Source organism: Podarcis tiliguerta (genome assembly GCF_965153285.1).
Source record: "Podarcis tiliguerta genome assembly, chromosome: 13".
Taxonomy (NCBI): Eukaryota; Metazoa; Chordata; class Lepidosauria; order Squamata; family Lacertidae; genus Podarcis; species Podarcis tiliguerta.
This window is the reverse complement of record NC_139546.1, coordinates 38,909,316-38,934,090: the sequence shown is the minus strand read 5'-3', so window position 1 is coordinate 38,934,090 and position 24,775 is coordinate 38,909,316. Positions and strand designations below refer to the sequence as shown.

At 45.2% G+C, this 24,775-nt stretch overlaps 2 protein-coding genes across 13 annotated transcripts in view; one reads left to right on the top strand and one right to left on the bottom strand.

Moving 5' to 3' along the window:
* LOC310662829 (pyrin domain-containing protein 1-like) overlaps positions 1-24,775 on the bottom strand; it is a 742,864-nt gene that overhangs the window by 655,295 nt on the left and 62,794 nt on the right. The window lies entirely within an intron of this gene.
* Positions 650-24,750, top strand: LOC310662808 (uncharacterized protein; the record flags this gene model as incomplete). 11 transcript variants are annotated; one of them, XR_014504319.1, is made up of 6 exons in its annotated part: positions 650-887; positions 4,234-4,315; positions 11,979-12,089; positions 13,030-13,101; positions 15,603-15,736; positions 16,775-16,972. XR_014504319.1 is itself a non-coding variant. In XM_083409953.1 (5 exons), the coding sequence occupies exons 1-5, from the start codon at positions 753-755 to the stop codon at positions 24,748-24,750; spliced, it is 627 nt and encodes a 208-aa protein (XP_083266079.1). In that variant the 5' UTR covers positions 650-752. The 11 variants fall into 11 exon arrangements, 6 of the variants coding, with proteins under 6 accessions (XP_083266079.1, XP_083266083.1, XP_083266084.1 ...); XR_014504317.1 differs by lacking the exons at positions 11,979-12,089; positions 15,603-15,736; positions 16,775-16,972 and adding exons at positions 6,935-7,220; positions 20,913-22,033; XR_014504318.1 differs by lacking the exons at positions 15,603-15,736; positions 16,775-16,972 and adding exons at positions 6,935-7,220; positions 20,913-22,033 and having other exon boundaries at positions 11,979-13,101.

Sequence of the window (24,775 nt, the reverse complement as noted above, 5' to 3'; positions counted from 1 at the left end):
AAAAGAATGAGAATGGGCAGAAGGAAAGGGGTGTGGGTGGTCAGGAAAGAAGGGAGCAGGCTTTGATTTCAGAAAACAAGCCAGTTCTTTGGCTCAGCCTTTCCCAACCTGGCGGGGTTGGACTCCGACACCCATCGGCCCCTGCTTGAATGGCCAGTAGCAAGGGATGATGGGAACTGTAGTCCAAGACAACAGGAGGCCACTGTTTGGGGGACATTGCTTTACCGAAAGGCTTTTTGCCCTAATAGAATGCTTTTTTCCTAATATGGATCCGGGCACCGCTGGCATAGTTCATGCCAGGGTTCATCAGGCCTCAAAAGCAGGCGGCAAGTCAAAGTTCGCTAGGATCAAACACGTAAGGAGCATAGTCACCTTTCAGCCAAGGCCTCTCCCTTGTGATATATCATTTATTTATGTCATTTTCTTTATCATACATGCCGATTGCATGCGTGTTTGAACTCCCCCTTCGCCTCAGGAGGTCACGAGGAGGCAAAATTCCCAGCTGAATTTGCATTTCGCCTGCCAGGCTAGATGGTATCGCCGGATCCATCCATTTGAGACTGAGCGGCGGCTGTCAATTAAGGCAACTTGACTGGGATTTGGGCAAGGAGAGGGAGGAACCCCACGTGCATGAGTAGGATGAGGACTATGTGAATTGTTCCCCAGGGGCAAAGGAGACGAGGAAAATGCCTGCCTTGGCTTGCAGAGCCCCTGGGAATTCTACGCATACAGCATGAGGCAAGAGCAGCCAAATGCCAAAGCCAGAGATCACCATGCAGCTGAGCTATGAAACGGAGAGATTGACCCTCAGCAGGCAGAAGGTCCCAGGTTTGAGTCCTGGCATCTCTAGGCAGGGGCTGGGAATGCCATCCCAGCCTGAAACTCAGGTCAGTCACTGCCAGTCAGAGCAGGCCGCACTGAGCTAGATGGATTGTATGTCTGACTTTGCATGGCAGCTTCCCATGCCTCCATTTCTGGTGGCCTTCGGGAAAAGCTGAAGTTCCCAACTAGATCAACGAAATCTGCGTGTTCCGTGTTCATCTCTACCTAGTTCCATCCTTATTTCAGACGTCACAATCACAATTTCAGACATCATGACGTACATCGCAATGTCTAGCGGTGATTTTTTGCGAGGCTGAAAACCAGATTATCGCCCAGCCCTAGTTCCCGTTTACTGCTGATGGAGGGATACTGAGATCAAACAGAGGATGCTGAGGTCCAGCCTTTGACAATGAGAGATTCCAGTTTGGGGGCTGTCTATCAAGCTTCATCTCAGGGTAATAATGTCATTACACTCCAGGAGATTGATGGGCGGGGTTGTGTGCGTGTGAAGCCTGTCATAGTTGCTAGGCAACCATAGGGTGTGCTCCCATAATCAGATCTTGGGATAGCCCCATGTGCTAGAAGTAACTGCAGGTCCATCTTGGTGATCCAGGATAATCTGGCTTGGGTGTTGTGGATCAATACAGTCCAGTGTGTCCTTCAGTGTCCACCCAGACAGAATCATATAGCTCCACCCACAATTTTAGTTCTGCTACTAGAAGTGTTAGATGCAGAGCCAAAAACATAAATGAATAAAGCCAGGGGTGCCATTTTTGTTGTTCATGTGCAGATGCAGTATGTGATAAATGCACTTGATTCCACCACATGGGGCTGCATGAGAGGCAGCATGCAGAGAGTCGGGGGTGTGGGGGTGTGAAATCAGAGGTTTATAATTTTATCCATCCCTTACTCATCTCCCCCGCCCCTAAACTAAACAGCCTCCAAACTTCCCCATCTCTCCTCCTAGGCAAAGAGCTCTCACCCCCTTGTCATTGTCAATTGCTATTTTTCTATGTCCTGACCATTTACAATATTTGTTTTGAGACGGGTGGCCACCACAAAATTGTAGAGTTGAAAGGGACCACAAGAATCACCTAGTCGAACCTCCTGCCGTACAGGAATCTTTTGCCCAACATTGTTGTTGCAAAGCACCTGGTTATTAAGGGGCAACATCCAAATCCTTTATGTTTTATGTGGGGGATTGCTGGGTCCAATCAAGACCAGAGAATGACAAAAGGGGAAGTGCAACCGATTGACGTGACTGAGACTACCTTCTAAAGGAGAGCCCCTTCAACACAGTTTGAGTGACAGCAAGTTGCAGGTGGTCACATTTATCTCCATGCTGTGAAAAGTCTTAATTGCTGAATTGTTCTTATTTACCCTCTGTTAGAGACGCGGGTGGCACTGTGGGTTAAACCACAGAGCCTAGGACTTGCCAATCAAAAGGTCGGCGATTCGAATCCCCGCGATGGGGTGAGCTCCCATTGCTCGGTCCCTGCTCCTGCCAACCTAGCAGTTCGAAAGCACGTCAAAGTGCAAGTAGATAAATAGGTATTGCTCCTGCAGGAAGGTAAACCGTGTTTCCGTGCGCTGCTCTGGCTCGCCAGAAGCGGCTTAGTCATGCTGGCCACATGACCCGGCCACATGATCCCTCGGCCAATAAAGCGAGATGAGCGCTGCAACCCCAGAGTCGGCCACGACTGGACCTAATGGTCAGGGGTCCCTTTACCTTTACCCTCTGTTAAAGGGTCATATATTAGGCCAAAGGACTTTTGGACGTTGGTAGTCACTTCTCTAAAATGTGGCAGACCTGTGGAGCCTAGTTCAAAAAAGGTCTAGGTTTCTGGCTTCCCTTTTTCTTTCTGTGGAAGAGAGCTGGGTAAGTTCTTGCTAACTTCCAGGGAATAGGGTGGAGCAAGGCTACAAAGGTTTGGGTGTTGTTAATGGCGTGGTGGGGTATTCTCAAACAAGCTCCTAATATTACACACGCAAGCACACACACACCCAAAACCACCTTCTTTCCTTCCCGCAGTATTTCCTTTTGAGAGTTCAAATAAGAAATGGGTGGGTGGGGTAGTCTTTTCATGAGTAGTTTTTGAAAGCAGGTATGTGCGTAAAAAGTATGGACGTATTTCCGCAGCTGTTTGGACAGCTCCTTTTATTTCCTTCAACCAAGAGGACTAGAGGCTTGAGACTGTCTGATGTTTACAAAGATCATGTTGAAGACGAATGTGTGTCCTTGGGTGGGAACAGATTTGCATTCTTGACACAGAAAGTAAGATTGGGCCCTTTGCTGTAGGACCCTGGTGTTACACTGCAGAAGAGAATATGCTTCAAAGAGGTGAGTCGGGGAGAGAAGGAGATAGACCTGGAAGGGTGTCAGTAGCCTTATTCTTAATATCTTCTGTGTGGCATCTAGCTGTAGCTGGTGCTTAATTTCTTATGTTAAGCGTTTTCCCCCTTATGTGCAACTGATATTCTCAGCATACATTTAAAGTATATTCAATATACAATTGATGCATGTGACTTCCCCCAAAGAATCCTGGGAAGCATAGTTTAATGGTGCTAGAAATGGTAGCTCTGTTGGGGGGGGGGGACTACAGACCTCAGAATTCTTTGGGGAAGTCTTGGGTTTTAAATGTGCTGCTCTGTATCCCTAGGGGCTGCCAACTTTCTTTCTTTTTTGCAAAGCTCCTGTGCCTCCAATAATGTAACATGCAGAAAAGGGGACGCGGGTGGCGCTGTGGGTTAAACCACAGAGCCTAGGACTTGCCAATCAGAAGGTCGGCGGTTCGAATCCCTGCGACGGGGTGAGCTCCCGTTGCTCAGTCCCTGCTCCTGCCAACCTAGTAGTTCGAAAGCACGTCAAAGTGCAAGTAGATAAATAGGTACCACTCCGGTGGGAAGGTAAACTGCGTTTCTGTGCGCTGCTCTGGTTCGCCAGAAGCGGCTTAGTCATGCTGGCCACATGACCCGGAAGCTGTATGCCGGCTCCCTCGGCCAATAAAGTGAGATGAGCGCCGCAACCCCAGAGTCGGCCACGACTGGACCTTATGGTCAGGGGTCCCTTTACCTTTAACGTGCAGAAATTCAGCCGATGAAGCTTTTCCTTGCACACAGATTCATTCCCTAGATTTCCTGCTGTTCATGCAGCTTTTTAAGGTATATTTGAGGAGGCATGTCAGCACAGAAGTTGGCTTCCTTCGGGGAAACACAATGTTTACAGACATAAAACAGTCCTTATTTGTTAAAGGTATGAGCAGCAATGAGTTAGCTTGAGGTAAGCTAGCTTACTTGTGAAGGAAAGGGCGGAAATGTTTACGGAGCTAAAACAACAATTATTTGTTTTTGGATCATGTGAACGAGCTATACAAACACAGAATTTAGGAATGTGCTTTATTTCCTTCAAAGGATCCCTTCCAGCTAACTTGCCGTGGCAGAGACAGAATAACAGGCTGGCGAGTGGTTCTGGAAGCTTCTCAAGGACTCACAGGTACAGTGACAGATGGCCCCTACCTTCCCCTCAAGCCACAGAGGTGGTTCTTCATTATCGCCGGGAAGATAATTGCCAAGGCAATCACAAAACAGAATCTTCTTATATAACAAACTAGCAGTAGCAGCAGCAGCCCACGGTTTGGCTAGTGAATTCCAAAACACACCCGTCAACGCACGCTGCCTCTCGCAACTATTAATCTTTCTCTGTCCCCATCTCCATATTAGTTCCTTCCTTCTCCAAGGGAGAGGAATGGAATAAACAGAACCACCGCTCTTGTGGAGGGGTGTCTGCCAGCCATAGAGATGGGGAACCTGTGGCCCTCCAGATATTGCTGGTGGACCACAACTCCCATCAGCCTCTGCCAGGTCCAACCAATGGTCAACAGCACCTGGAATGCCACAGTTTGTTTCCCCAGCCCTAGAGCACTGGCTGCGGGCTTCTTTGTAAGGGAAGGAAGAACAGATGGAAGCCACCAATGTGCAAAGCAAAACCTGCTCTTCTCTCCTGTCCACTCCCTTGCCTGCCCCTTTCTCTCTCTCTGCATTGTTCTTCTCTCTGATACATTCATTGTTCATGGCAAGACCTGTCCCTCACAATACAATCTGAGCTACTGCAAGTAGATTGGATCATGTAATACAGAGCTGAGTTGCTGCTACTTTTTCTGGAGAGAAGTTCTGTGCTTGGCCCAAAACAAGCAGGTGAAGCTGACTTGTTGAATTTCTGCCTGTTGTGCAAAACACAGGACCACTGTGGGGGAGTGGTAACTCCATGCTTTGTGCTGCTTTGCCTGAGAAAGCTTTCCCCCAATATTGCACCATCCATGCAGGCACCTGCTATTCCTGGCTACCAAGCATTTTCCCCCTGGGTCAAACACCTTGATGGTCAAAACCATGGGTAGGCAAACTAAGGCCCAGGGGCTGGATCTGGCCCAATCGCCTTCTAAATCCAGCCCGTGGACGGTCTGGGAATCAGCGTGTTTTTACATGAGTAGAATGTGTCCTTTTATTTAAAATGCATCTTTGGGTTATTTGTGGGGCATAGGAATTCGTTCATTTTTCCCCGCTTCAAAATATAGTCCGGCCCCCACAAGGTCGGAGGGACAGCGGACCAGCCTCTTGCTGAAAATGTTTGCTGACCCCTGGTCAAAACCCTAAGAAGTCCTGGAAAGAAGCTATATAGAACAGCCACACTTGTGGATAGTGGTGCAGAATTTGTAGAATGGTTGTCCACTTAAATAAATCTTAGTTTCTTGATCTTACAGATCACGGGGGGGGGGGGGGGGGCTAACCTTTTTCAGTCCAGGGATGTTGTGATGGGGGCAGCCACACATCCATGATTCATGCGCCAGTAGCAGTGAGTACAGCCAACGCATATGTTTATACACGAACACTCGCCACACCTACAACAGGCGCATAACAGACACGCAGACTCAGCGCTCTCACTCGCACACAATTTTGGAAAGCACCATTTCGGTGGTGCTTGGAAATGCTGTCTTTAAAAGAGCAGGCGGAGGGCTTTATCTCTGATCTAGGGTACCTGCCGTTAAAGGGAGGAGATAAAGCCCTCTGCTTGTTCTTTAAGATCCAGGTGTTAAAGAGCAGGTGGAGTGCTTCATCTTCAGATCAGGAGATAAAGGAATGGGAGTTGGCAGCCACGTCTGGCCCATGTTACAGATTGTGAAGATTTATCATCACCTCCTAATTTATTAGGTTGACATATAACTGAATCAATGGTTCTGAAGCAATGCCAGGAAGCATTCCACTCTATGATTTTTAGATCCATTTCCCTTCAGGCACCATCTGAGAAGAGGTACAGTGGTACCTCGGGTTAAGTACTTAATTCGTTCCGGAGGTCCGTTCTTCACCTGAAACTGTTCTTAACCTGAAGCACCACTCTAGCTAATGGGGCCTCCTGCTGCCACTGCGCCGCCGCAGCATGATTTCTGTTCTCATCCTGAAGCAAAGTTCTTAACCCAAGGTACTATTTCTGGGTTAGCGGAGTCTGTAACCTGAAGCGTATGTAACCTGAAGCGTATGTAACCCGAGGTACCACTGTATTCCTAATAATAATAATAATAATTTATTATTTATACCCCAACCACTCTGGACGGCTTCCAACAGAATATTAAAAACACAATAAAACATCAAACATTAAAAACTTCCCTAAACAGGGTTGCCTTCAAATGTCTTCTAAAAGTCAGGTAGTTGTTTATCTCTTTGACATCTGGTGGGAGGGCGTTCCACAGGGCGGGCGCCACTACCGAGAAGGCCCTCTGCCTGGTTCCCTGTAACCTCACTTCTCGCAGGGAGGGAACCGCCAGAAGGCCTTCAAAGCTGGACCTCAGTGTCCAAGCTGAATGATGGGGGTGGAGTCGCTCCTTCAGGTATACTGGGCTGAGGCCATTTAGGGCTTTAAAGGTCAGCACCAACACTTTGAATTATGCTCCTGCTCATGCAGGAAACTGGTGTTTATTTATTAAATTTCTATACCACCCTTCATCCAAAGACCACAGAGTGGTTTACAATATCTTGATGTTGCACATTAGGGTTTCTCAGGAGAAAACGGGGTGAGAGGTGCCAAAGCAGACTAATAGCAACATGCCTGTTTCTTCTCCAGGGCAGCCACCGGTGCCTCCACCTATGGCCTTTGAGACAATCCAGTGAAAAACTCATTGGCTTCCTTCAAAGAGCACCTGATATAATCTTAGTTGATGCGGCCTCCCAGAATTTGATCTCCGAGAGTGATTATGAAGCTCTGGATAAGATGCAAAACCCGAGGGAGAAGGTATGAAAACTCCTAGTGAAGATCCAGATCAAAGGGGAGCAGAGTTGCCAGCAGTTCTTGGAAGGCATAAGGAGCCTCTTTCCAAATTTGCCTTCGGACTTACGGCCTCCAGCAAGCAGTGAGTAAATGCTCAGCAACACTCTCAGTTTTCTGGAATTCGCTTCTCCAGATCTCCTGGTTCAGGGTGTCCTTCACAAAGCTCCGCATCCACTCAGGGTTAGTGAACATTTTCTAGCCAGCAGGCCGTACCCTGGGTTCCTTTGCCCAAGCAGGGCACTCTGACAGGTGGGTGGGGCTAGCCACCTATCAATCACCTGACATCATCATGGCATCAGATGCCTCATTCCCCCCCCCCCCAATTTGTCGTGTGGCTTGAGCTCAAGTGCAGCATCTACCAAGCAGGTGATAGATGCTGACCTCAAGCCCTGCTTTCAGCAAGGATTGGTTGTGCTGCAGAGTTATGGCAAATTCCATAGCACAGCTGATCCCACAGCCTTGCTATCACTGATGATCAGCTGATTGGTGGTGACCACAAATATCCCTTGGCAAGGAACGATCAGGAACATGCTCTAAGCTTCCCCCTCACCGTGGTTTATTTGCAGTCAGATCTCTTCTCTACCTGCCCACTCCTGATGTCTCATCTGACGTCGGATGTGGGGGAAGTGGGTGTGGTTTGGGGCAAATGGTCTCACAAGTCAAATTGGTGCCTGTGTCTAAGCCTAATAAGGCATGGAGGAAGGTGGTTCCCCAACCCTGCTTTAACAGAACCAGGATGGTTTGAGTTGCCCAATCTGTACAGTGAAAATGAAAAATTCAGTGCCAAGATTTTTGCAGGATGCCTGTGGCTTTGCTTATACCACCTGATTATTATAATAACTATTAATTATGAGTGCTGCACCTTAACTCCACAGTTTTATGACCTTGTAAAAGCTATCCTTGCAACACGCTTATGAGTGTAGGCCACTATTATCCCCATTTCAAAGACAGGGTAACTGAGACCGAGAGACTTACTAGTACCTGGTGAGTTCAGCATTTAGGTGCAGTCATGCTTAATCCGAGCCAGGCTGAGCCCCAGGAGAAAAACTCAGCCAGGCCACACTTGAGGGAGGGAGCAAGAAGGCAGAGTGTGGCCTAGACATTAGCAGAAAAAGGGCCACTGAGGAATTGCAATCAGCCTTCATGCATCCAGAATTGGGGGGAACAGCCTTTGGGTCAAAGGTGTGCTTGAGTCCTGGGACCCAAACTTGATGTGCATAGTAATTCATAATTTTTGCTTGAAAAGTATACTTTTTAACCATTGTTTTATTCATTTTGCTTTTTATCAACCTGTTCTTAACATTTATTTTTATTGACAGTCTTAATGTATGCTTTTTAGTCTTTGTAAACTGCTTAGGGGCTTCACTTGCAGAGAAACAAATGAACAAAACAAGTAATTAGCAGCAGTTTTCTGCCTTGCAGGGGTCAGCAAACTTTTTCAGCAGGGGGCTGGTCCACTGTCCCTCAGACCTTGTGGGGGGCTGGACTATATTTTGGGGGGGGATGAATGAATTCCTACGCCCCACAAATAACCCAGAGATGCATTTTAAATAAAAGGGCACTGTAATGGTTTCTAAGGGGGTTGCTCGTGCGTAAGCAGTTGCCTATCTCCCTGGCTGGGTGCAAACACCTGGCTGGGCTGCCAAAGTGAACCTCCTCTGTCTGGACAGCCACTCACCCGTGGCTGACTCAGTCGCTGGCAGAATCCGTCAGTGGGCGTTTCTTAAACTTCTTCCAGCAAAGAAGCTCTTTGACGCCTAGTCTCCGCCTACCCTCTCTGCGCGAAAGCCTTCTGCGCAGGGAGGGCGTGGGCAATGGAGGACCCCTACTCTCCCCGCTGGCCCCAGGCAAGGAGTCATGAGACCGCCTCGCCGCTTCCCCCACCTGCCCCCCTTCTCCACTGGTGCTACGCTGATTCTCTTCCCCAGAAGATGGGCTGCTTCTCCCGATCCCTGGACGCTCTCTGGAATCCCTCTGGCTTTTGCGCTGCCCCTCCAGTACTGATGGCAGTTCCCTGACAAGCACATTCTACTCATGTAAAAACATGCTGATTCCCAGACCATCCGCAGGCTGGATTTAGAAGGCGATTGGGCTGGATCCGGCCCCCGGGGCCTTAGTTTGCCTACCCATGCATTAAGGCAAGCAGCAGATTTTAGAGCTGGGGGAACCTGTGACCCACCCTATCCGACCCTGGAGATTCTGGAGGAAATGGGAGCGAGGTGTGTCTGGTGTACGTAAGCACTAGGAACAAGTTTCCCAAAATCTCATATACCCCTTGGGCTGGTAGCATTGGGTAATTTAATCTAGTTCCTCTGCGTTTTGATTTCTCCGGGGCAGCTGTTTTCCTTTCTTTCTGGTGACTCAGCACGGCAAGAAGCAGCAGCACAAGCAGAAATTTTCCATTTTGAACCCAGTGACACAAATATGCTTCCTATTTTGCGTGCAATGTGAAAGTATTGCTCAGCACTCCATTGTCCCCATAGCTGCACTGCTGCATGTTGTTTCTTTTGGGTGAGTCAGCATGTTGCACAGGAGACTTGTGGTGTCAGTAATATTATTTACAAATATGGAATAGTGGGACCAACATGTCTCCTACTGCTGGCAAGGAAGCCACAGACCCGGGTCCCAATGCAAGAGCATTATTCCCCGCTACCCTCATGTGCCTTCATCTGAACCTGCATGTCTGGCTGGCTCCAAATTTGAAGTGCCATCTTCTATATATATTTATTTTTTCATTTAGTTCAATTTATTTTTTCGTCATTTCTTGAGTGCGTAGTAATTTCGGTCCTTGCATTGATAATAGCTATTAGTTCATTCATATGATCAGGCAGGAGGCAACTTTGTTCAAAACAGAAAATTATGGTGGAAAAAGAACACTGAACTACAGTTATGCCAGGGAATGAATTCATGCTTGTTTATCCCAGGAAGCATAACACCCAGATTGGAACAAAATGAAGTGACAACATTGCACCTGGCTAGTTGATTTTGGGTGGCTTGTTTCCAGAGAGCTTGAAAAAAAGATGTAAGAAATTCATCTCTGTCATGAGGTCTAGAATATTATTTTTAAAAAGTAATAAACATTGAGCGTCCTCCTCGCCCCCCCCCCCCCCACAAAAACAACAACCCAGAGCAGAGTGATTACATGTGGGGCTCTTGCTGCTTCTTCTGGAGTGAATATACTTAAGGAAATTAATAATATTTTATACAGTGCTATGAATTAGATATTTACATACTAACGTAAGTAGAAAAGTCAGCTTTCTGCCCCGAGGAGTTTCTAAACTAAATACTGGCAGAAGAAGAGATGACAAGAGAGAGGAAGGTGAGCAAATTCAATTTCATCATGCACTTCCAGGGTTAAGCATGCTTTGGGATGTTTTAAAAAAGCAGGAAGGATCTGACCTCTCCAATGTGTGTTACAATGACCCCAGCAGAACCAACGTCCCCTTGATACATTTGAGCAACACTTGCATTTCTGGTTGCCACTGATGAAATATTTGTGATATTCTTTCCTCTGAAATGTCATCATTTTGAACAATGGACCCAATTTGTCATCTTTGGGGTTTTTTCTCTTTTGCATAATACTGAATTGCTTAAGATATATTTTCTTATTTTCACTTTTAGACCATTTTTTTTTTGTTCCAAATTGTTGTTTTCAGCTTTCCCTGCTTTTTGTCATCGACGGCAGGATATGGAACTTCCTTTATTGCAACTTATTCATCGACATTCAGGGAAGCGCCAAAATTTCTGCAAGTCCAGGGGCATCCTCTACCTTTCCCACTTCCCCTCTTTCAGCAACAACTTTGGACTACTTAATTTGGCCCATCCTTGCTTTGGCCCCAGGTCTGCTTCTCCATGGGAGGGCTAGGGTTTCTTAAGGAAAGCCAACCAAAATTCCCTGGAAGAGATCATGATAATGTGGGAAGAAGCAAAGAGAAATGCCCTTCTCTGCTTTATTCTCAACATTTGATGTCTTAATGTTAAGTCTGAATTGAGCTGGTTCTGCTGGAGAGGAGAATAAATAAATTCTGTTCACCAATGTGCTAGCTCAAGGATGGGGAACCTGTACTCTTCAATATGTTTCTGGGCTACAATTCCTATTACCCCCTCACCATTAGCCAGTGGGAGTTGGAGTGCATTTCGGAATCTGCCTTGCGTGCATCTTAATTTCACAAATACACTAATGAGGTGTGAACTGATAGTGACTAACCAGGAACAGGAAGCTGGGGCGGTAGTAGATAATGAAGACATCAACTGACTGTGTAGAAGCAGTGGAAAAGGCAAATTCTGTGCCATGGAAGATTAGGAAAGAAACTGAAAATAAAACTGTATGCCATCATACAAATCTAGTATATGACCACACTAGGAATAGTGTGTACAGTTTGGTTGCCTTGCCTCAAAAAGGGTATTGTAGACTTAGAAAAGGTTCAGAAGAGGGCAACCAAAATGATGGAGGGAATGGAACAATTCCCCTATCAGGAAAGGTAGCATGATATGGGACTTCTTCACCTAGGGCTGTCCACACTTGTCCTGTGCAGAGAAAGCACGGATCCAGGTGGTTTTCTCCATGCCCCACTCCTTTCCCCAAGAAGCCCTGCTCTTTAGCTTTAAATCAGAGCAAGCGTAAGTCCAGAGAAAACCCAAATTGTGTGTGTGTTTGTGTGCTCACATGCTTGTGAGGAAGAGGGGGGGAGAGAGGGAGAGAGAGAGAGACAGAGAGAGAGAGAGAGAGAGAGAGCTTTTCAACCTTGAGAGGATGAACAACTGCATAGGAGCCTGAGCCGTAAAATTTTATAGTTGTTAATTCTGAAGGTCTTTCTGTTAGCTTGATCTTCTCCTATAGCGTACCCAAACCAACAGATAAGTTGTTCCCCAGACACTTTGGAAAAGAATGGGCCAGGAATTCCAATCAATGTGCTGTTTTCTATGCTGAGCGGCAGCAAAGACTCAGAAGGTATGTCCTGTAGTGTACCAGTAACTATTGACAAATGCTAATTAAGGGTTAGGTCTACACTTCCGCTTGACCCGTGCCTAGAAAGCATCGGTCCAAGTGATTTTCCACTTGACCTGCAGTTTCTAGGCACAGGTCTGAGCAATTTCCCCCTTGCGCCACTCCTTTCCCAAGAGAAAACCTGCCATTAAGAGCTAAATCAGAGCAAACATCAACCCAGAGAAAACTCCAATTGCCGTTTGCTCTGACTGAGCACTAAAGAGCGGTTTTCCCTGGGGGGAGAAGCAGCAGAACAAAAGGATGTGTGGATGAGTCCTTGCTCTTTACTGATGTTCCAGAACTGTTTGCAACCCTTTGTAATGTCTAAATATAAGCCATAACACTGCCTTCATTCTTCTCAGAAGCCTCAAGGTCTAGGAGCATCCATTAAAATGAAAATACTGAAGCTTCTCAGACCATTTGGTCCACATACAATACTGGTTTATAGTGCAACAAGGAACAGCATTTATTCTGATTCATCCTATGAAAAAGCACTCACGCACCCCTCAGTTTCTTAACATGCTTTGTGATGAATGATGTGGAGCTCCTCATTACCTTAGGGCCTGCTTAAGCTTTTGCCCATCTGCTTTTTCTACCTCTCCAACTATCCTGAAAAACAAAGCCTAAACCCCAAGGTTCCTTTCTATCAAAACATATTTTTTGCTTCCCTCACAGTAGCTCAATAGTTAAACATTCCCCGACTTAACCTTCCCCTCTTAGCACATTCTGGAATATCGCAGCCCCCTAGTTTTGGTTGGGGAAGGGAGGGTGTCACTGATATTCCAACACAGACGCACTAATTTCTTCAGACGTGCAATCCGTCCCTTATCCTGAATGTGGCTTGGAAGAATGAGGGATACTTATTTTCTGCTTAACAGTCTTTTGTTTCTGTGTTTACATACAGAATCGTCAAATATATCGAGTGAGCAAGATCTTGATATGGAAGTGACAAAGATGGAGCAAGGCATTTTGAATGGTAAGAAATTCTCTGGAAACAAGGTTAAGAACATAAGAAGAACCCTGGCAGATTAGACCCAAGGCTTACTTTGTCCAGCATCCCATTTTCCCTCAAGTGGCCAAATCAGATGCCTTTAGGAAGCCCTTGAGCAGAATATGGGTGCAGTAGGACTCTCCTGATCATGTTTCCCCAGCAACAGCTACTCAGAGGCATAGTTCTTCTCAGGACCAGATTTAGGTTTGATGAGGCCCTAAGCTACTGATGGTAATAGGGCTCTTTATATGTCCAGTTGTCCTTTGTCAACAACAAATTGCCACTGTTTTTTGTGTTGAATATATGCTATATGGTAATTTATGGACCTAATAGGTATCTAAAGCCATTTGCCACTGTTGCTGTATGTAGGTTTTATTTTATTTGTTTTTTATCTTATATTTTGGAAATGTACACCCAGGTTTTTTCCCCTTTAATTTTTTTGGGGGCCCCCAAAAGAGTGGGGCCCTAAGCTATGGCTTGATCAGCTTATACGTAAATCCGGCACTGGTTCTTCTAAACCTGGTGGTAGCATATAGCTATGATGATTTAGTAGCGTTTCAATACGCACTTTATCCTCACAAATATCTAATCCCCAGTAAAAGCCATATAAATTGGTGGCCATTATATTTAGTGGTAGCGCATTCCATTGTTTTTAACTCTGTGCTGTACGAAAACGTACTTCCATTTGTCAGTCCTCCTCACTCTTCTGTCCTGGAGGACTCCAGGCTTTTTAGCCTTACAAGAAAGGGAGAAAAACGTCTCTCTGCCTTTCTGCCCACTTCCTCCATACTGCAGTTGCTTCAGAATAAACTACCGTATTTTTTGCTCTATAAGACTCACTTTTTCCCTCCTAAAAAGTAAGGGGAAATGTGTGTGCGTCTTATGGAGTGAGTGCAGGCTGCACAGCTATCACAGAAGCCAGAACAGCAAGAGGGATTGCTGCTTTCACTGCGCAGCGATCCCTCTTATTGTTCTGGCTTCTGAGATTCAGAATATTTTTTTTCTTGTTTTCCTCCTTCAAAAACTAGGTGCGTCTTGTGGTCTGGTGCGTCTTATGGAGCGAAAAATACGGTACTTTTCTATGAACAAAGGCAAGCAGTGTTACCCATCTCTGCAGGGGCTGTTCTGGAGTAAGTGTGTTGTTTCTGTATTACTTGCACGATCTTTATTTGAAAGATTACTTTTCCCCTTAAGAAGGAACATTCTGAGTGAAATTGCCTGGGGAAATAATCACTATTTCTAATGCCCCTATGCAAGCTAGATCTCTAATGCCCCTAAGCAAACTAGATCCATCTGTTTTACAAGATGGGAGCCCATCCGATGTCCTCATGCTTAGATTCTATGGGTATAACTAGATACAGTGCTACCTCAGGTTACAGACGCTTCAGTTTACATACGCTTCAGGTTACAGACCCCACTAACCCAGAAATAGTACCTCAGGTTAAGAACTTTGCTTCAGGATGAGAAGAGAAGTCACATGGCAGCGGCGTGGCGGCAGCAGGAGGCCCCATTAGCTAAAGTGGTACCTCAGGTTAAGAACAGTTTCAGGTTAAGAACGGACCTCCAGAACGAATTAAGTTCTTAACCCGAGATACCACTGTATTCTTATCCCCCCATAGCCCTGTTTGCACCTTCATACAGCAGAGATAAAGAGCCCTGAACAGGAAAATCTGAAGGTGGGTTCTTAGTGCGTTCAGCAGAATGCATGGAAAATACTCCTTCATAATGTCTGCCCAATGCATGAAGATCTGAGACTACAGTTAATGAAGATGTTCAGGACAGGACTTGTCTGTGCAGATCAATCCTCTCTCAAAATGCCTCAATGTTGTTTGTGTTTCCCTCATATGGGGCAAACTTACAGGGGAGAATTTACAAGCAGGAGCAGTGGGAGGAAATTCATCCCTCCAAAATCTAGGCTTACAGGAAGTGGGCAAAATGTCCCTAGTGAGTGGGGCATTTGCATACAAGAATATCCAGACCTGGGAGGGGTCTGTTTACTTCCCCTTTGGGGGAATCACCACAGCTCAGTGGTGGATGAGCTGCTTTGCTTGCACAAGGTCCCAGGTTCAACCTCCGAGTAGGGCTGGGAAGGTCGCTTGTCCAAAATCCTGGAGAGAGGCTGTCAGTCACCAAAGACAGCACTGAGCTTGGTGGGCCAGTGGCCTGAATTTGCGTAAGAGTTTCCTGTGGTTTAAGCAACTGCTCCCATCTTCCCTTTATCTCAAGAAATTGGGATTCTGAACGATCTGTGCACTGGGATAACATCTAGTTATAAGTGGACATGCAAGGGAATGGGGGGTGAAGGGAAAAGGCAGAGCAGTGTTGTAAACAAAATCTGCCCCTCTTCCCTTATGGAGTATCCAAGAGCCCATATAGAGTCCTTACATAGGTTCCCTATTGGTAGGAGAAAATAACAGAGGCCAACCAGAGAATATTGAGAAGCAAAGCAGCTAGGAAGCCTGATCTTTATTGATCTGTTGCAACAGGGTGCTCTGCTTACCCGTAGGAAAGGAGGAGGACCTAGAACAACAGTGTGCCTGCCCTTATATAGATATTTTAAATTCCCTGCCCTGGAGCTCAAGACCACCCCTCCATACATCATACATACATCACAGAAGGGGTGTAATCCAAGACCACTCCCCACAAACATCATACCTTGTTGTTGTTGTTTAGTCGTTCAGTCGTGTCCGACTCTTCGTGACCCCATGGACCAGAGCACGCCAGGCACTCCTGTCTTCCACTGCCACCCGCAGTTTGGTCAGATTCATGTTTGTAGCTTCGAGAACACTGTCTAACCATCTCGTCCTCTGTCGTCCCCTTCTCCTTGTGCCCTCCATCTTTCCCAACATCAGGGTCTTTTCCAGTGAGTCTTCTCTTCTCATGAGGTGGCCAAAGTATTGGAGCCTCAGCTTCACGATCTGTCCTTCCAGTGAGCACTCAGGGCTGATTTCCTTAAGAATGGATGCATTTGATCTTCTTGCAGTCCATGGGACTCTCAAGAGTTTCCTCCTGCACCATAATTCAAAAGCGTCAATTCTTCGGCGATCAGCCTTCTTTATGGTCCAGCTCTCACTTCCATACATCACTACTGGGAAAACCATAGCTTTTACTATACGGACCTTTGTTGGCAAGGTGATGTCTCTACTTTTTAAAATGCTGTCTAGGTTTGTCATTGCTTTCCTCCCAAGAAGCAGGCGTCTCTTAATTTCGTGGCTGCTGTCACCATCTGCAGTGATCATGGAGCCCAAGAAAGTAAAATCTCTCACTGCCTCCATTTCCTCCCCTTCTATTTGCCAGGAGGTGATGGGACCAGTGGCCATGATCTTCGTTTTTTTGATGTTGAGCTTCAGACCATATTTTGCGCTCTCCTCTTTCACCCTCAATAAAAGGTTTTTCAATTCCTCCTCACTTTCTGCCATCAAGGTTGTGTCATCTGCATATCTGAGGTTGTTGATATTTCTTCCAGCAATCTTAATTCCGGCTAGGGATTCATCCAGCCCAGCCTTTCGCATGATGAATTCTGCATATAAGTTAAATAAGCAGGGAGACAAAATACAGCCTTGTCGTACTCCTTTCCCAATTTTGAACCAATCAGTTGTTCCATATCCAGTTCTAACTGTAGCTTCTTGTCCCACATCATACCTACATCACCGAAAAGGCGGTCTACAACAGAAATTTGAGTGCTGTTGTTTGTCCTGTTTGGCTGGTTTTCTGATAATGCCTTATCTGATTGCCTCTCCTGGTAGTCTGCCCATTCCTCTGAAATGGTGATCACCCACTTCCTGTAACAATGGGAAAGTTCCCCCACCCCCTCCCTCCTTGCAGAGAAAACATTTGGTCAATTTGGGAGTCCAAATGGTTTCAGGGAGTCCAAATGGTTTCAGGAAGGCCTTCCTGTGCTGCTCCAGACATTGGTACATTTATGACCATTTTGTCTCATATGTATATGAGATCTCCCTGCGTTATAAGAATTTTAAGGTTATATATATATAATAAGGTTATATATATATAACCTTAAAATTCTTATAACGCAGGGAGATGGGTTTGAGCATGCCAGAGTGAAAAGATAAGGTTTTAAACAGGTCAATAGAAGGAGCCAAGCTGGAACGTCAGGGAGTATAATTGGTTTTTGGCTTGGCTCTTTAAACAGGCTATCACTGACGGTGCAAACAAGACGTGTGCTTACTTAATCTTGTAAATATTAATATTGCTAAACAAGCCTTTTCCCTGACCCCCTGGCTCTCATAAGGAGATCATCTTATCTTAGTCCCAGGCAAGCTGCATGTTTGACCAAGTGTTTTCATGCTGGATACAGAGGAAGGAGCTTCTTTCTCAATTAAGCTGCTGAGGACAGCATATTTTCATGTTCTGACTGGATACAGTAGCTCATGAAACATGAGTAAAGGCAGTCATTATCTCTTGTAGGCTAGGTGCTTAAGGAAGCTCAAATTCCCCCCTTTTTGCTGCAAGAGTCTTAGGCATCCTTTCCCATTGCACACGTGTGTGTGTGTGTGTGTGTGTGTGTCCGTGTGTGTGTGTCCCATGCTGCACTGCTTCTGTTCATGTGCAAGTTGTCTTCTGCCCAAGCCTATGTTGTTTGTCTTGTTCTCTGCTGTGGCAAAATTATGTAACTTACATAATTAATTTTGCAAACAATATTGTTGTTTCGCTGTTCCACCCTTTCTACTTCAACACAAAGGAAACAATGTCAATGGGGGTGGGTAATCTATTCTGTATCAACAACAGCAAGTAGCTATCTTATTCACTAGATTGATCTTTGTCCTGGACATGGGACAAATTTGTGAACACCAGCAATTTCCACTCCTGTTTCCATTTTTGCAGGAGTTTTTCCAACATCCCAATGAGGAGAGGTGGTGATGACACCCACCTTGAGTGGCGCAATGCCTATTGCCTGGCCTGTGTGCCCCCCCCCCCCAGATCACAGGGCCTGAGGCCCATTGCTCCAGTTTGCCATACCTTAGGGACAGCACTGTCTTTGCTTCAGGTGAATGGTGAATGGAAGTGTGACGTTCGTACGGAGCCCCCGGTCGTCTCACGGACTATTGACCCGTAATCTGCTGCCACCAACCAGGTCCTCCCCGGTAAAATCACTTCAGCCTCAGTCAGGCTCTCAATTAATAAAGAAGAGTGTGTTTTATTTCAGACACAAATTTTTACGGCATTCCAACCGTTGTTACTCTTTACTTTCTTAGTCTTATTTTCCTCTCTCTATCTCTTCTACCTCCCCTCACTCAAGAACCCACTGCCCTAACTGTCTCTCTATTTCCAACTGCCTGCCAACTGTCTTTCCCAACCAACCAACCAACCACCAACAACTCCCAACAACTAACTCAAACCTTGCGCTAAGCCCTTTTATACACAGGTAGGCCCCGCCTCCGGCTTTCCTATTGGTCTATATTTTTAACCCTATCTCTCCCCCCGTTCAAGCATTTTCTAAACAAACAGGCAAACGCCACAGGAAGCAAGAGCAGAACCCTGCATTTTATTTTGCTGTTAAGAACTCTTGGGTTTGTGAGGGAGCCAAGGAGCCACAAAAGGGCAAAATCCCACTTCTCCTGAACAGTGAGTTCCAGGGACAGCAGTAACTGGGTTTTGGGATTCCACTGGCAGAGAGAGCATTGAAAACTCCCACCATTTTGCTTTGTTTGCAGGTATACAGGTAGAGGCGCAGGCAAACAGGTGCTCTGCCAGGCAGCAGGTCCACTCCGCCACTAGGGATGAAGGAGGAATCCATTTTAAATGGATTTATGCACAAAATTCAGTGGTTCTGATCCAGTTTGGCCACATTGGGCAGCCTCTTGCATCAAGTGCTTACTGGGGTTCTTTTTAAAAAAAAAAACTACCTTTGACTAATTATATGCCAAACTATTTGGCTTGCAAAATACATGCCTTCTACTCTCTTCTTTTGCCTTTTCCCACATACAAATGTATGGCCACCTGCTTTTTCATTTTCTCCTGACTATATTCCATGGCTATTGAGCATGCTCAGTCCTCATTGGCCTGTGATAATTTTTGGGCGGTATTTTTCTTCCTTAAATTTATTCAGACTCTCTCTCACACACACTTCCACAAACTTTAAGGGTCCGCTGAACAGGATGGATTTGATTTAAGTCAGTAAGACTTGATTTAAATCATTATTATTTTTTACAGAAAGACTCATTCTTGCTGGTATAATCTTAATATTTACAACCAGATGAAGGTTTAATTTTTGGAATAATAAATTTTCAGAATAGTTTTTACAGTTATATCAAAAATTACTGACATGGTTATACTATTAGAAATACATTGGCTATTAGAAATACATAGAAATACATAATTATGAAATTATTGTGAGGTTTAATAAGTTAACTGTTTATATTTGGACAACTTTTCTGCTGTACTTTGTTGGAAGGAGAAAAATAATCATTTCCTTAACAATTTCTTTAACTCAAACAATAACATTATAGCATATGTATCCATGTTTGTTAATTGATGTGGTTAAACGGGTTTTTTCAAAAAACAACAACAACACCTTAGACTGAGTTTTAGCACACATGAAAAACTGAAAATAAATCCTTATTTCCTGATGAATAGGCTTTGGACTATAATGTAACTTAAATAGAAAACTATCTTTAGAAAGATTTTCCATCCAATAGCATTTTATTTTAAAAATCCAATTTAAATAAAAAAAATCTGATTTATTTTTTTTAATTATAAAATCGTTGATTTGTATCCACCCTACCTCTGAAAATGCTGGTACCTGATGTTGTTTCTCAGTGGCCTGTTTTGACTGCAAAGTTGTTGGCACTCAAGCATGCTATTAGAGGAATCAACGGGTTCACTCTATTAACAAGTGTTTGACATGCTAAGCTTGTGGGGAAATTCAGGATGCAAGTTCTAACTGTTCTTGTTGTACAGAGCACTGGCAAATCCACCCTTCTCAATGCCATGTTTGGACTGCAGTTTGCAGCCAGCAGCGGGTGATGTACATGAGGAGCATTCATGACACTCCTCAGAGTCACAGAGTATTTTCAGCAAGAACTTGGTTGTGATTTCATTCTGGTGATTGGCACAGAAGGTTTGAAAACCGCAGAATTGGCTAAGTTGGAGGACAGTTGCGAACATGACAATGAGCTGGCCACCCTGGTGATTGGGCTCAGTGACATAACAATATTTAACCTGAAATGAAATCTTGGATACAGGCACACCTGTTAGACCATGGGTAGGCAAACTAAGGCCCAGGGGCCAGATGCGGCCCAATCGCCTTCTAAATACGGCCGGCAGACGGTCCGGGAATCAGCGTGTTTTTACATGAGTAGAATATGTCCTTTTATTTAAAATGCATCCGTAGATTATTTGTGGGGCATAGGAATTCGTTCATTTTTTTTCCTTCCAAAATATAGTCCGGCCTCCCACAACGTCTGAGGGACAGTGGACTGGCCCTCTGCTGAAAAAGTTTGCTGACCCCTGTGTTAGACCATTACAGGGAGGACATGGCAGTCTTGGAGAGAGGAATCCTATCCTCTGTGATAAAGAAAACAAGAGAGGCTCTGGAGATCTTGGCAAAGCAAATGAGTTTGTCTGAATCCTTGGAGCATTGCTGCCATGAGATGAGTGAAGAACTTGCAGTTTCCAAGGACTCGTTGGATGTCATTTTGTTCAACAATAGTGCCGAGACTGAGCCTTTCTTAGCCAAGGTACAGACCTATGTTCCTGAGGTGATGGAAGGAATCCCTTCAGAGAAGTTTAAGATGAATGTTGAGATCATACTTTCAAACAATCTATTCAAGCCCCAGGATGAAATCTTGAAGCGGGTTTTTGGCTGTGGGAAGCACTGTCCGTTCTGCAAAGTCCCCTGTGAAGCTGGAGGTGGCAGTCACTAGGAACATTTTGCATCAATTCATTGGCCTCAAGGAGTAGGGAGGTACAGAAACCATGAAACTAGAAAGCTTGTATATTCCTTATGCTCCTCTGATGTCATCTCAAATGCCAGTTTCAGAAACAGGCACACAGGTGGAGAATGGCATCCATATATAAAAATATTGCCAGTATTATCCCGACTGGCATATCCAGCCTGATGATAGCATCACAGTCTCAGACCACTAGGAGTTTGTGTTCACAGAGTTCAGTCAGCATTTTGCTCAAGCTTATCATGCTCTCCCTGCATATCTCCCTCAGGATTGGAAAAAAATAACCAAGGAGCAAGTGCTGGTGAGCATCCAAGAATAATTTAATATGAAATAATAGGTAACAGCTGCCGCCATTTTAATCTGATACCCAAGTGCCTGATTCGGTTATGGAATTATTGTTTTGTATATGCTGATCGCTCATTAAGGATTTTTGTTTTGTTTTTTAAATTAAGGGTAAACAGGCAGAGCTATTATACACTGCCAGGTACCCAGTACAGTGGTACCTCAGATTACAGATGCTTCAGGTTACAGATGCTTCAGGTTACAGACTCCGCTAACCCAGAAATAGTACCTCGGGTTAAGAACTTTGCTTCAGGATGAGAACAGAAATCGTGCGGTGGCAGCACGGCGGCAGCAGGAGGCCCCATTAGTGGTGCCTCAGGTTAAGAACAGTTTCAGGTTAAGAACAGACCTCCAGAACGAATTAAGTTCTTAACCCGAGGTACCACTGTATAACAATTTGCTTCGCATCTGTATCCTACATGCAAGCCTTAAGTGCATTTAAAATCAACATAGAAAAATGTATGACAGGATGTAATGGATGTCTCCCTGTTTAGAACTGGTTCACAAAACATAGTGGCTGCCTTGCTTGTTCTTTTTGAGATACATATTTCTATGTATTCATACATTATTTCTTGATTTATAAAGCCTAGCCTACAATTTGCAGCTCGCCAGTGTTGTCATGTTGTCAAGCCATTAAGGGGAATCGTATCTCTGTTCTTCCAATTCATCAGTATCGGTCTCTTGGCTTTGAAATGTTAGACAAATTCACAGAGGATAAGATGGCTTCCAGCGATGGTGGCTTAAGTTCTACCTCCACCATGGGAGGTGGGATGCCTCTGAATACCAGTTACTGGGAATCACAAGGAAGCAAGCAGTGCCCCTTCTGTTACGTGCCCTGTGGAGCTGGAAGGAACAGTTGGACCACGCAAGCACTTTGCCAGCTCATCAACCTCAGGAGTCACAATTCATAAAACAAAAGAGCTCTGAGGTCATTTTGCGTGTTCACTTAAGTAATGTGGACATAGAGATGGAATGGCATCCCTATAAATGCAGTCAGAGGAGTAGCTGTTTCAACTTTTAAAGATGCAGGTTTACCTTAGACTGGTCTGTGCAAGTTAAGAAAGCAGTTCTGGAACAGGAAAACCTATCCATATCCCTCTGCTTGCAAAATTTTTGACTGCAATGGAAGTAATGATGCGTTTGTCACAGGGTTGTTGGGAGGATGGCAAACTAAGAGAATGTGGAGTCCCAGCCAATGGGCAAATCTTGAAAGATGAGGCCACTGTGGTTCGGACACAGTGGACATTTCAACCGTAAGTGGTATGGGGGGAGCAACCGGTTTCTTTTTAAAATAAGATACTATAACACTGTTAAAGCAATTGTTCACCATTTGTCTAAGAAGCTCAAGGCAGAAAATGTGGGTTTCTCCTCCTTATTCACACAACTCCTCTCTGTGGTAGGTTAGTCTTCACAGTCCTAGTCCAACACCACACTGATCACCTGTGTTGAAGCAATGATTCTTCAACATCAACTTCGTTGGACTGGTCATGCTGTACTTATGCCTGATGATCGTCTTCCAAAGCAACTACTCTATTCCGAACTTAAAAATGGAAAGCATAATGCTGGTGGTCAACAAAAGAGTTTTAAAGACTGTCTCAAGGCAAATCTAAAACAATGTAGTATAAACACCGACAACTGGGAAACACTGGCCTGCGAGCACTCCAGTTGGAGAACACCCTTTACCAAAGGTGTCATGGGCTTTGAAGACACTCAAACTCAGAACGCAAGGGAGAAACGTGCTAAGAGGAAGGCACGCTTGGCAAATCCACACTGTGATCAACTCCTGCCTGGGAACCAATGTCCCCACTGTGGAAGGAAGTGTGGATCCAGAATTGGCCTCCACAGTCACTTACAGACTCATTGTTAAAACTGTGTTTATGGAAGACAATCTTACTCGGCTACGAGTGATTGCCAAAGAAGATAAAGGCTCTCTGAGCTTGTGCAGTAAGAGGCTACTGCTGCTGGCAATCACAAAATCATTCCCGTATGCACAGTCTATTTTATAATAAAGTATTAAACACACACAAATTTATCAGACGTTGTGCTACATATATTTTGGACCTAGTTCACCTTCCAAGTATGTAGTGCTGTGGAAATAATTAATAGCAAATACAGAAGTTATTTTAAAAAGCAAATGCCTGCCTGAAGATGTCTGGCAGCCCTTGCTCCTGTCACTGATGGGGAAGAGCTGACTGTGGCTGTGGAGTGGTGAAAGAACTCTGCGCATGTTCATAGGTGTTCAGGGTTAAATTAAAGCAGGTCTGTAGCCAAAACATTTTGTGGTGAAAGGACCTGAGGTTGCACACAGGTGTGTGTGACAGAGAGAGAGGATGTGTAGAATTAATACAGAGCAGCCAGAAACTAACCACTAAAATGTTTAAAGTTAAATATTAATAAAATACAATGTAATCTTTAAAAATCATTGAGAAATAAGTACCAGGTGTTTGTTCTCCTAGTGCTTTTGCCGTAGCCAGAACATTGGAAAGGAGGAACAGGTTTACTTCTTTCACAAGAGACCTTGGAAGGAAGTTGCAATGTGGACTGCTTCTGAACACTATGGACTGCTATGCCCCCTTTTATGATACTCCATTCCAGTCCGTCCGTCCCCCTATTTTCTGTTACCCCCACCCCCCAAAGTCAGCATCCCCTGTCCATGGAACATGCTCAGCTCTCACTGAGCTATTTCTGGGGCTGTTTTCACCTTAGTTCTAAAACTTTTGGGGGAACTGGCTGGCCAGATGATTCAGTGCAAACAATCCTCATGGCTCCTTGAAGGCCAAAATCCAACCTGTGAATTGGAGCCCCAAGCAGACTGGGAGCCAGTGAAGTTTGCAACTAGACTGTTTCTGGGCCCCATGGCCCCATTGAAAGTGATACAGTATACTCATTCTACCTGATTACAAATCTTGCAGCTGTGCTCTGAATTAAAAGGAAATTTCTGGAGCGTCTTTTAGGCAATGTATGTGCAATAAACGTGTTGCAGAAATCAAGGCAGGAAGGGGCATGGAAAAAAGGCAACTTAGACTAACTGAGAACCTTACTAGCCTTATTTTCCTAAGCCTTTTAATGCCTTGGCTCCAGACTAATTTTATCTGGCTATGGTTATAGTTTGTATTTTATTGCTTTTCAGCTGCTGCCCTAACCCTGCTTAATAGGTTCACAGCAAACATGCAGTGCCATTGCGCAACAGCAGTTGGATCGGGGCATAAACTTTCCTGCATTGCAGGCGGCTGGAGGGCTTTGGACACGTAAACAGCACGACCACGTCGCCACGCGCCCTCCCCCCCTGACTACAACTCCCGGCACGCCTTGCTGCCTCCCGTACCGCCCACTGCTCGCTGAATGGCGGCTGTGCCTGATTGGCAGGATCAGTGTGCAATGAGGGACGGCTCAAGTCTCCAGCGCCA